Source organism: Cynoglossus semilaevis, chromosome 20 (assembly GCF_000523025.1).
Source record: "Cynoglossus semilaevis isolate Cse_v1.0 chromosome 20, Cse_v1.0, whole genome shotgun sequence".
Classification (NCBI taxonomy): domain Eukaryota; kingdom Metazoa; phylum Chordata; class Actinopteri; order Pleuronectiformes; family Cynoglossidae; genus Cynoglossus; species Cynoglossus semilaevis.
The window spans coordinates 5,134,108-5,145,843 of NC_024326.1; the positions used below are offsets into that span (position 1 = coordinate 5,134,108).

Genomic DNA, 11,736 nt, shown 5'->3' on the forward strand with positions numbered 1-11,736 from the left:
TTTCTTCCCAGCTCTTTATTTAGTTGAAGTACTTCACACATTTGAGTTGAACACTAACCGCTGACATTTTGCTGCAGACACATCGATGCTCCCAGCCCTCCCTGTCACATCATCGTTCGTGGGCTGCATCCAGGACATGAGGATCAATGAAGAGTCGGTGTCGTTCGACAGACTCTCCGCCGTGTTTGGTCCGGTCAACCTCCGAGAGTGTCCAAGCTGAATATAAGCGTCATTTACTGAACCGTGGGACCAGATCCATTACCAACCATGTGCAATCTGTTAACAAGACAGAGAATGTTTGTACTGTATGTCAAAATGGGCATATTTTATGTGGCGTGTGTATGTGTGTGTGTGTATGAATGATCAGAGCGTTATAAGAGCAGCAGCTTCCTCTCCCATATCACAGCTGCTATCTTGAACAATTCTGTATTTATTCAGAAGTTAAAAAGTAAGTCACCTAATCCCTGATAAATACTTTAATCTCAGTTTATCTACTAGTCCCAGGTGTTGGACAGCCCTTTGATTCTATTGACAAACACCTCTGACTCTGCTTTGGTTGGTCGGGGCTGCCGTGTGAGCAAACCAGCACTTTAAGAATTTAAATGATGCCTTGTGTGATGGTGCTTTAAAAGTTCACATTTGTTTTGTTTTGTTTCCTCTTCTGGTTGGACCTAAGAATCTGTATGACATTTTTCTTTCACATCCATGGTGCTCTATGTAGGCACATTTCAACGGTTCATCTACTCACCATTTTTCTTCCATCTTTCCTTTGGCTGCTCCCAAAGTGAATACCCTGCTGTTCTGTTACTCCAAACATTTACACATCCTCCATCTCTAAGTCCATACATTTCTGTCTGTAGTGCCTGCAGTTTCAACATCATTTAACACATTGAACGGGTATTTCACAGTTTGTCAGTGTCCATAGGACGTGTACAGGTAATGTTCACACATGACTTCTTTTTTTTTTGCAGCAACACTATTCTAACTTACAACTGTTCTGTCCAGAAGAATGTTGAATTATATGGTTAATGGGAAGCGTAGGTTATTTATAGAGGCACTCTATTGTACCTGCACCTAGTTTTCCACATCATTTGTACACTGTGCACTGATTTGGATGGTTACTCCCAGACTATTACAACTCCACATCCATCACCTCTCCCTCTTTTTTCTAATCTTCTCCTCCCATCTTCCTTTTCTCCTTGTCTCTCCAGTGCAGACCTCCATCTCTCCGGGCTCATTTCCAACTCCAGCCCTCTCTGCTACGCTGTCCGCCAATTACAGTGTCATCTGAGAACATAATGGTCCACAGAGATTCCTGCTTGATTTTATACCATGCTGCATTAATCCTGCTTTGAATTTATTATCCGTTTTTGCATTCCTTTCTAACATCTGTCAAATCTTTAAAAAGTATTTATGAATTATGTGGCTTTTTTTTTTTGCTTTAGATAAAAAACTGTGGATCATCCAGAATTCTGGTATAGTTTGGGACCATTTATCCCATCATATTATTAAGCTAAAAGAAAAGAAATAAGTGTTTACCAACTGCTTTGTTTACACCAAATGTTGTATTATGAAAAACATGCATGAGGTTTGGCCATATTGTACATGCATTCCTCTGTTGTGACCATTTTGTAATGTGTTCTTTGTTAAGAAATGTTTTGTGCCATGAACGATTTAATGGAGACAAAAAAATATTTTCGCATGTTCTGACACGTGTTGATAAAGACCGAGGATTAATTGTTGAATTGTACTCAGCACTATGTTTATACACGATTGTAAGTTGTAAAAAATTATATAAATGTAATTTACGATTTTGAACAGCTTATGTTTTCCTTCTGTCCTGGAGCAAAACGTATTTAGTCGGCAATATATGACATTAATGTCAACATATCTGCATCATATTCATGTGACAATAGAAAACATAGAACACGCTGTCTGGGTGTTTCTTAAACGCCAACGTAAACCCGATTCTCACACTTCATTGGGCTAACGAGGGAAAGACACCACGCCCTCTTTAGTGCTGCCTTCACTGACATTTTGTAAAAAAAAAAATGGGTATGGTTTTCAATGCTGGTACAATCTACGAAAGGTTGACAAAGGCGGCGCGTCGGTAAACGCACACACTTCCGCTTTGACACATTGTAGCCAGGTTAGGCGGCGGAATGCGGAGAAACGACTTAGTCTCTGAGACTTTGACAGCTAGAGTCTTTACTTTCTCCAGCTTGTCCTCGCTTTACTCCCACATGTTAACAAAGTGGATGTGACTGCGTTGGCTAAAAAGCCCCCCCGCAGGCTGAGACTCCCCTGCCTCCTCCTGTGAACTGAGCAGACAAACGGTCTCCTCACTCCTGCCTTCTTCCTCTCTGTCTCCTCCAGGGCCGCCTTCACTGCCTCGTCTCCGGTGTCGGGCGTTTTGATGGCGGACCCGGTGGAACCAACCCGGGGCTGCGTGGAGACAGAGCAGACGGACAGCATCAACGACGCAGAGCTGGCTCTGATTGGAATCAACATGCTGCTCAACAATGGTTTCAAGGAAAGCGACGAGCTGTTCAGAAAATACAGGTCTGCATCTCTCTTTTACTGTGCGTGTTTGTGTGTGTGTCTTTTTCTAAAATACGGGGAACACAACTGATTTGTTTCTCAAGGTTTTCTCATTTTTATGACGCATTTACAGGTTTTAAAATAAACACCAGTGGTTTCCAAACTGTGATACGCGTGCCTCTGGCGGTACTTAATCCCCTCTAGTGGCACGCAAGGGAATATGTCACTTTTTAAACACTTTTTTGTTGTTGTTGTTGTTGCAGTTTTTCTATTTCTGTTTAAGTCTCTTTCTGTCAAAAACGAATGATAACATTTAAATTAAAACGTGTTGGACTGTATTTGGTTGTATTTAAATGTTGATTGTATACAGTATGTACTACTAGGAGAGAACTTTGGTAACTGCTTGGCAATTTTAAATCTAAAAGCAAAAACTGTAATCAAATATATTGATAATGTATAAGTGATGAATAAGTGACTGGTAAACATTGCATGCTTTTGTTTATCCACTGAGTTGCTTTTAGTTTGAACTCTTAGGTGTATCATTAAGAGCTGGCACCGACAACAGTGAGTCAGGTCTCTTTATAATTACCTGTCAATCAGTCAGGGTTTTTTGTTTATCTCATTACCTTCAGCTTGTGTTGTGCTGCCTTTTAAAATTAATTTCTCTGGGCATCACCTGTCGGGTAATTCCAAAACGTACCAGTAGATGGCGTACACCATGCAAAGTCGCAGCATATTTAGCTAACCAAAATAGTAAAAGTGCTCAAAATAATTTTTGGTGCTACATTAGGTCCTAAAACAGAACTAAACCTGTCCCTCTTCTGGTCATCAATGGTGGTAGCAGCAGAAAAACAGGTAACAAGTACACAGCACCGCTGTTGAAAGGAAATAGGAAAATTATAGGAAAATAGAGAGTCTCTATTTCTTAACGGTTGACCAACTATTGATTGATAACATAATTGATTAATTGCGTTAAGTTTACTACGGTCACATTGATTTTCCACAAACAACTTGTAATGAAGGTGTAATGCTGCACATCACCCTGTGTCTTTGTGCTCAGTTTGGCAGCAGCCTGCAGAGTGACATAAGACATAGGTTAAGCATACGTGTGAGTTTAAAGTCATTTAAAAAGAAGAAAAAAAAACACCCTGAGCAAATAGTTTAAACCACACTGTGACTCGTGAGGCTCCAAGACAATCAGCACTGTTTATATATTTGTCTACAGTCTTAACTGTAAAAAAAAGAAGTAGTTGAGCTGACTATTATTGGTTGTTGGTCCTTGATGTTGGATCTAAAGTAATGCATTGTTGTAATGTAAAAGTGTTATTAATTTTTTTAAAATAAATGAACGCGCTCGTTCCATTGGTTATGTTGGTTTCCATTGGTGACTGCAATAGCATAGTGACACAAACTGGTCGATCCTGCTTTTGTCATTATCAAATTGAGCCTAAATGCGTATGTTAATATTAGGCCCTTACATTTGTAAATGTCCTAAATCACCTGGGAGACGTCTGGTGGTGACAACATACTGTACATACTGTACATATAGCAGTCTGTTCTTTGTGTTTACTGCAGGCCACTTACTAAAAGCCTAGATTTCTTTTTTTTAGCTATTAATTATGAATGTCATGAACCAGTAGAGCTCATCCATTAAAACTACAGCATGTAGTAATGTATCTGGTGTAGCTTCTTTTTCATAGAATATTGTAGTTAAATTACTTACTTTTTCACTTTCTGTCTTTCTCTTCTTCACTTAACATACAACTTTTAAAAAAGAGTTGATGTTTTCATGAGGTGAAAGTTGGCTCCCTTGAGCACTGACCTATTTTGTGAGCCAGAAAAAATACTAAACTAATGAAATGATTCTCCTTGTGGCACAAGAATGATTATTTTTTAATTACAGATAAGATTAATGTGCCTCACCTACCTAAAGTCGCTACCGCTTGCATGTTTGTAAAATACACTGCATATATTACTTGACCTTTTCACCTCACTCCGATCATTAAAGTGTAGGCCATACACTGGGTTAATGGTTTCACTGTAAGCAGATTGATTGGCAGTTCTTCCTCTGACACAGTTTCTCTCTCCCTCCTGTGGGGTCAGGACATATCAGTCCACGTTGGGAGAAATCATTGTAGAAAAGTCAACTGTTGTCATTTGTGGAACAATAAAAACTGTTAACCCAAATACATAGAGCGACACCTGCAAAGCAGGGCTCACTTGAAAGGTACGTGATGCTTCATTCACACTGTTTTATTCTTCTGACTGACTCTGTCGTTGCCTTCACCATGGCTGCCGATGCCACAGAAGGGCAGACCCTGTGTGTCCCGACCCCCGGGGGGAAGTAAATGCCACCTCTCTCATTAATTTAATTTAGCAGCGGGTGTCATCCTGTTCTCATTTTCATCAACACACCCTTGAATACAGGCGCAGGTGAAGACGCAAATGCACCAAAACAGCTGTGTAGGCTGCAAGAAATGAAAGATTAAGCGATGCACTAGACACAGAATCAATAATGAAAGGTTAACTCTGAACTCACCACATCCCTTTTTTTCAGTGACTCTGTCCCAGACATAATTGAGTTGTATACATTGCACATGTGTGACTTTCATCTGTTACAGACATGTCCATTAACTGAGTTGTTTGTTCCAGGAACCACAGTCCACTGATGAGCTTTGGGGCGAGTTTTGTGAGTTTTCTGGTGAGTCGACAAACTGTAGCTTCAACAAGCATCTTATCTATCGTCTGGTGCCTGTTTGTTGTCTAATGTTGACTTCCACATTCAGAGACGATTTCATTTTGACAGTGAGGAAACGAGAAGTTCCTTGTTTTTGTTTCTGATGCCAACAAAGCCAAATAATCAAGTGTTTTTAGTGAAACCAGATGTACTTCTGTTTTACCCTGTGAAAAAAACAGTTAGAAATATTTTCATATATAAAATGCTTACGTTCATATGTGCAACCATTCTGTTTAGGCCATAATTGTAATTTATAAAACACAAAAAACAAGTAAGAATCTCTTTGTTTTTTTTCTTTAAAATCATCCAATCCAGGTTTATTTTGTCTGTGCAGAACGCCATGATGACATTCGAGGAGGAGAAAATGCAGCTGGCGTTTGAAGACCTTAAAGCTACGGAGAAAATGTGTGAGAGCGAAAACGCTGGCGTCATTGAAACCATTAAAAACAAGATCAAGAAGAATGTGAGTATGATTAAATATAATATATAAATATTAAATATTTTCAGAAATTGACTAAATGTGCTTCTGGACAACGACAGTATTTTTACACTTTTGTGAAATTTTTTATGTAATATATATTTTTATTGTGGCAAGCAGCAGAGTAGAAGAAAGTGATACACAGAGGAAGTCACTTTTTAAAAAGCAGTTGCTCTTATATTAGGGAACATATGGCTCAACTTCTCTGTTGACAGTACACAGATTCATTCTGCCTGCTCTGGACACACACCCAGTCTCCACAACAATGATGGAGTATTAAGCACATTTGGTTTTTTTTTCACAGAAAAGCAGTTTCAGTTCTGTGTAAACACAAATATTCACAATTCTCTTGTACAGAATCAACAACATTAACAATCAGCAAGAACCAGCAGAGTAGGAACGTGGAACGGGAAGTGTGTCACCAGTTTTCTTGCATTTGTGCACACGGGTGCTTTTAGAGTGGTTTTTATGGGCTTCATAAACGAAGATGCCTTTTTTTTGCTTGTCAGCTTGCGGAGTCTGTTTGTCATATCGGTGTAAAAGTGTGAGGCGTTTGTGTGGGCAGGTGGACTCTCACAGGTCTGCCATGGCTGCGTTGGACCAACTCCAGAGGCAGATCATCATAGCAGACTGCCAGGTTTATCTTGCAGTGCTGTCCTTCATCAAGCAAGAGCTGTCAGGTACAGGACACTGAAGTAAACAGACACATTCCATGCACATTTAATGGTGTAGACTCAGAATGACGTGTATGACAATAGCAATCACACTGACATCCGCTGACATTTCCCAACAGCGTACATCAAAGGAGGCTGGATTCTCCGTAAAGCGTGGAAGATGTACAACAAATGTTACAGCGACATCACTCACTTACAGGAGGGCGGCAGAAGAAGGGCCTCGGGACAAAAGCGTTCCGAATCCCCTTCTCTATCAGCTGAACCCTCAGACCCCAGCGTGTCGTCTTCACCAAGGCCGAGCCCCTCCCACAGACCTGACGGTTTGAGCTCAGAGGCTCTGGACAGACTGAAAGGTTCGGTCAGCTTCGGTTACGGCCTCTTCCACCTCTGCATTTCGATGGTGCCGCCGCATTTGCTGAAGATCGTTAACCTGCTGGGCTTCCCTGGTGATCGCCTTCAAGGCCTGTCTGCACTCACGTATGCCAGTGAAAGTAAGGACATGAAGGCTCCCTTAGCTACGTGAGTATGTGAGTGAGTACGTTTGTGTATCTGTAATTTTGGCTAAACGGTTTTTGGTTTTTTTATTTTTACATTTGCTAATATATCACGCAACAACTAACCACGCACCATCATACTTTAGTATCATCCAGGGATGGCTCGATACTACATTTTCATGTACAATAGTGATACTAATACTGCCATTCGGAGTATCTGTCTATCCATATATCAATCCGATCAGACGTGCTATAGTTTATTTTTTCGATGTTCGATCCTTAAATTTTGACCAATATCAGACCGATACTTAAGTATCAGACTGAGCCATCCCTAGTACCATTCAATATTGGCTCTGGGAGTTTGTGTCTGCTCCCAGACTAAAGGTGATCTGCTCAGCACTCCTTCAGTGTTGCATCCACTACGGTCACACCCCTCCTCTCGCCTGTTGTTAAACCCGGACACTTACACTTGTGTGTGCAGCGTTACTGTACATCCGTTTGAAGAATGTGATCTTTCCCACTTCAAAGGTCAGCTGGTTGTTTTCATTTGTACTCTCACAGCTTATAAATAGCCACGTGAACAGTCCACACTTGCATAATCAGTGAGGCTGAACTAAGCAGCAGAGGTAAAATAAATCGGAAGCAGTCTCGAGAGGAAACTTAAAAAAAAGAGATTTCTTTTCTTGATAATAAAATGGTTAAAACAGTCATTTGCTTGTGAACATGTGGTATTCCACAGAGTGTGTAATCAAAGTCAAAACATACTGCAGCTGTTGCTTATTAAGAACAATTTGTTCACACATTTAAAAGAAAACAAAGTTGCCGACACTATACATGGTGTGTTTTTCAGAATTGTAATTTAAAAAGTGATTTGATTTGAATCAAGGTCAATCACGTTTGATTTCATAGAAAAGATTGATATTATCTTGTGGCCTCATTATTTTTGTATTTCCTCTGCTTCTGCATAGTCTGGCCCTCTTGTGGTACCACACAGTAGTGCAGCCTTTCTTTGCTCTGGATGGTGCAGACACACAGGCAGGACTGAGAGAAGCCAAGTCTATTCTTCAGCAAAGAGAGGCTTCGTATCCAAACTCCTCCCTCTTCATGTTTTTCAAAGGCAGAGTCCACCGCCTGGAGGTAAATGCAGGATAAGAACAAGATTTATTTATTTTCTCGGAATGTGTTCTTTGTCCTCCCAACACTGTAATAACATTAAGTTCTCTTTTCCCAGTGTCAGATCAGCAGGGCCTTGACAGCCTTTAGCGATGCCTTAGATCTGGCCTCTGAGCAAAGGGAGATTCAACACGTGTGCCTTTATGAAATAGGTATTGGTTTTTTAACCCTTACCTTTAATCCTTTACTCATTCATTCAATTCACCACTAGTCTTTGTCATAACCGGTGCCATTTCAGGTTGGTGCAGCATGATTGAACTGAACTTCAGAGATGCCTACAGGGCGTTTGAGCGTCTGAAGATGGAGTCTCGTTGGTCGCAATGTTACTACGCCTATTTAACTGCAGGTACACTAAGGCTGGATTGATATTTCTCTCGACGTCTGTTCTGGCTTCATTTTTTTTCTTTAACTCATGTTTCCTAGTTTGCCAAGGGGCCACAGGTGATCTGGACGGAGCCCATGCTGTGTTCAAGGACGTCGAGGCACTGTTCAGGCGCAGGAATAATCAGATAGAGTTGTTCTCCATGAAGAGGGTGTGTATAATACTATATATATAATAATATGTGTAACAGCATGTGTACATTCAGTATATGCTGTACCTATCCTTTTAGTAAAGTTTTGTGCAAATACACGTCTTCAGAAATAATTTTTTTAGTCCACGTGTCGCCTTACTGTATATTTTCTAAATGGTCCAGGGTAAATCTGAGAACAATATTCCAAGATTATTCCAGCTTTCCCTGCAACTTAGTTATAGTTAGCGGTTAAAACAGACTAGAATCATATGGAGAAACTCTGGGGTTCTCCAGTAGCTCAGTAGAGTTGCAGACTGGAAATGGAATGAGAAACGGGCGGAGTGATAACCTCAATATGTGCCCTTTTGACTGACAGCGTCCATAAACATTCTTTTTTTCCGTATTTTTTGTACCACAAATTTACCGAACCGTGGTTTTTGCGTGCACTTACACCTCTAGTAAATATATACAAAGTCTTTTAGTGTAATCTTTTTAAAGGGCAACTTCCTCAACATCTGAAAACATGAACATCTTTTAGGCTGAAAAGCTCAGAAGTCCATGTCTGTCCAAAGAACTCTGCATCCTCTCTGTGATCGAGATACTCTATCTGTGGAAGGCTCTGCCCAACTGCTCCACTCCCAACCTGCAAACCATGACACAAGGTAACTGAGATTTATACTGGACAAAGTCTCCCTCTTCATCGTCTTTTTGTTTAAAGCTTTGTTTAACATTTTCTTCTATTGTTTGTTTGGGTGCTGCGTGTTCCTCTTGACACAGTTCTGCAGGGCATCAATGATGCATCTTGCACCGGCCTGAAAAACCTGCTTCTTGGAGCAATTAACAAATATCTTCTGAATATCAAAGATGCTGTTCAGGTACATTTGTGTCAGGTTAATGACATTGTGCACTAAAAGTTGCACTAAGGAGTTCTATGGTACTATCGCCTATAGTCTTAATTCACCCTTGATGACAGCCGGCAGATAGTGTTGTGATCATCTTGTTTCACTTTCTTCTTTTCAGTATTTCCAACTAGCTTTGGGAGACGAAGTGGGTCGTCTAACCAACTCCTACGTTCAACCGTACTCTTGTTATGAACTTGGTTGTGTGTTGATCAACACACCAGAGGTAAGTTGTGTTATTTTGTGTCATACACAGAGAAATATTTTCTTTAGGGCTTTTGGAGGAAGTCACATTTTCTGTCCAATAAATTATTATACTTTTCTTCCAGTCTGCCGCGAAGGGCCGCATGCTAATGCTGCAGGCTAAGGTAAAGTGGATTTCCTGGTTTTAATACTTGCCCTATACTTTGCTCTGGAATGTAGTTCTTCAGTGTGCAGCAAATGTCTTTTAACAGACTCCAATTTATGGAAATATCCTATTCAAAATATAACAATTCAATTTAATTGGCCTTAAGGAATCATAAATATTTTTTTTATTGATTGTGAATATGAAATGACAGGAGGCATTAACTTAAATGTGTCCATTTGATATGGTGATTAAAAGATATGGTGAGTAAAACACTATATTCAACACATAAGCTTCATAATGGCTTTATTTTACTCTACCTAGTGAAAAATAACACTCCCTAGCTTGAACACAAAGGCAGGATTCAGGTTCATTTGAAATGCACTGTGTGTTAGATGCAGTGTTTGGCAGCAGCGACGACGTGTTAGTGCAGGTGAAAGCATCTCTGACAGAGCAGAGATATCACTCCGTCTGCTGTGGCTGCATTTCTCAGCAGATGCACTAACGTCTGACAGAAACAGAGACTCGGCAGAGGTGGAATAATCTTTTCTGCTTCTTTATGGGCTTCAGGTTTTTGACCTGGTGTGAATTTGAATGTCTTTTCTTATTACACTTGGACACACTTGTTTTGTGAAATGACCCTGGTTGTTTATGAATGTGTTTTTTCTACATGCACGACGCAGGAGGACTTTGCTGGTTATGACTTTGAGAACAGGCTTCACGTTCGTATCCACTCGGCCCTGGCTTCTCTGAACACTGCAGCTCAGCCTTGACTTCAAACGCAACAAGAAGAGAATGTCTTTGAAAAAAAAAAGGCAGATTAGCACTCAGCTAACCATGGTAACACTGGTTCAGCCATCTTATTTATTCATAGTTATTCTTCTGTTATGAGCCAAAACTGTTAAAATGTATTTATGTTTTTTTTTTCTATGAAGGGTTTTCTTTGAATCTGTTTGATCATAGCTGATTTGAAATAAATGTGATGAATTTGGTTTTTATATTATTAAAATAATTACAATAATATAATTAAAATAATAATTAATTACTCCACTAATTTAAGCAGGGGATTCTGCAGCGCCCCCTGTTTGTAGATAGGTCTGTTGTCAAGTCCCCCCATAATTACACCATTCACAGCGATTGCCGCAAATCTTGACTCAGCTTTATCTACAACACTAATTTATACAAAAGTATTGTGATTGAACAGAGGGAGTGAAGTGACATAACAGTGACACCCCAATGTGTGCACAAATAAACAAAATGCAATAGAAAATTGTTTGCCCTGCTGCACCTGCCTCCGCAGTAGCTCCCTGCTCCCCACAAGGGGCCGCACTTCAACTGCCAGATTTTGGTACACATTCCTCTAAAATGTCGTTTTATACATTTAATAATTTTCAGTATTTTCAAAATTCTTGATTGCACAAACATTACATGACAAAGCAATGGCAGTTTGACAAAAGCTTATCACCAAGTTTATGTTTTTACCTTCCTAGTGTTGTAGACATTAGTGCAACTTCTTAAAATAGCCAAACTGTTCGAATGGAGAAAGTAATAACTGTGATTATATATTTTGTACACCGGTTTTACAAACACGCCAGTGGGGTCCTGCTTTCTGTAAACTGATTTCTATTTTTGCTTGTTTTTTGTTTGCAGTATTAAAAGTTTTATTCTTTTCTCTGAGTATGATTGAACGTGTTAAACAAAACAAACAAGATAAACATGTACAAAGTACGTTATGGTTATGGTTATGGTTATGGTTTGACAGCTCGACCAGGTCGGAGTGGACGGCTGCGATGGAAAGATAAGACAATTTTATGTTTTTATTTTGTACTGTTGGAGCTTGAGACTCCTCATTGAGTTTTTGTAAATATTTGTTGGCAACATG

At 39.9% G+C, this 11,736-nt stretch overlaps 1 protein-coding gene across 2 annotated transcripts; it reads left to right on the forward strand.

Moving 5' to 3' along the window:
- Positions 1-48: 48 nt before the first annotated feature.
- Positions 49-11,524, forward strand: LOC103396181 (tetratricopeptide repeat protein 39C-like). 2 transcript variants are annotated; one of them, XM_025052389.1, is made up of 15 exons: positions 49-305; positions 1,212-2,562; positions 5,194-5,242; positions 5,613-5,741; positions 6,322-6,436; positions 6,550-6,949; positions 7,893-8,061; positions 8,156-8,249; positions 8,336-8,443; positions 8,521-8,630; positions 9,148-9,271; positions 9,387-9,484; positions 9,630-9,734; positions 9,838-9,876; positions 10,538-11,524. In XM_025052389.1, the coding sequence occupies exons 2-15, from the start codon at positions 2,417-2,419 to the stop codon at positions 10,625-10,627; spliced, it is 1,776 nt and encodes a 591-aa protein (XP_024908157.1). In that variant the 5' UTR covers positions 49-305; positions 1,212-2,416; the 3' UTR covers positions 10,628-11,524. The 2 variants fall into 2 exon arrangements, with proteins under 2 accessions (XP_024908157.1, XP_008332402.1); XM_008334180.3 differs by lacking the exon at positions 49-305 and having other exon boundaries at positions 2,474-2,562; positions 5,594-5,741.
- The last annotated feature ends 212 nt before the right edge of the window (positions 11,525-11,736 follow it).

Excerpts from the sequence above, each read along its gene's own strand:
- LOC103396181 (XM_025052389.1), top strand. The coding sequence starts at position 2,417 with ATGGCGGACCCGGTGGAACCAACCCGGGGCTGCGTGGAGACAGAGCAG. Across the intron at positions 8,631-9,147 it reads AGTTGTTCTCCATGAAGAGG|GCTGAAAAGCTCAGAAGTCC; the intron begins GTGTGTATAATA and ends AACATCTTTTAG. Across the intron at positions 9,272-9,386 it reads CCTGCAAACCATGACACAAG|TTCTGCAGGGCATCAATGAT; the intron begins GTAACTGAGATT and ends CTCTTGACACAG.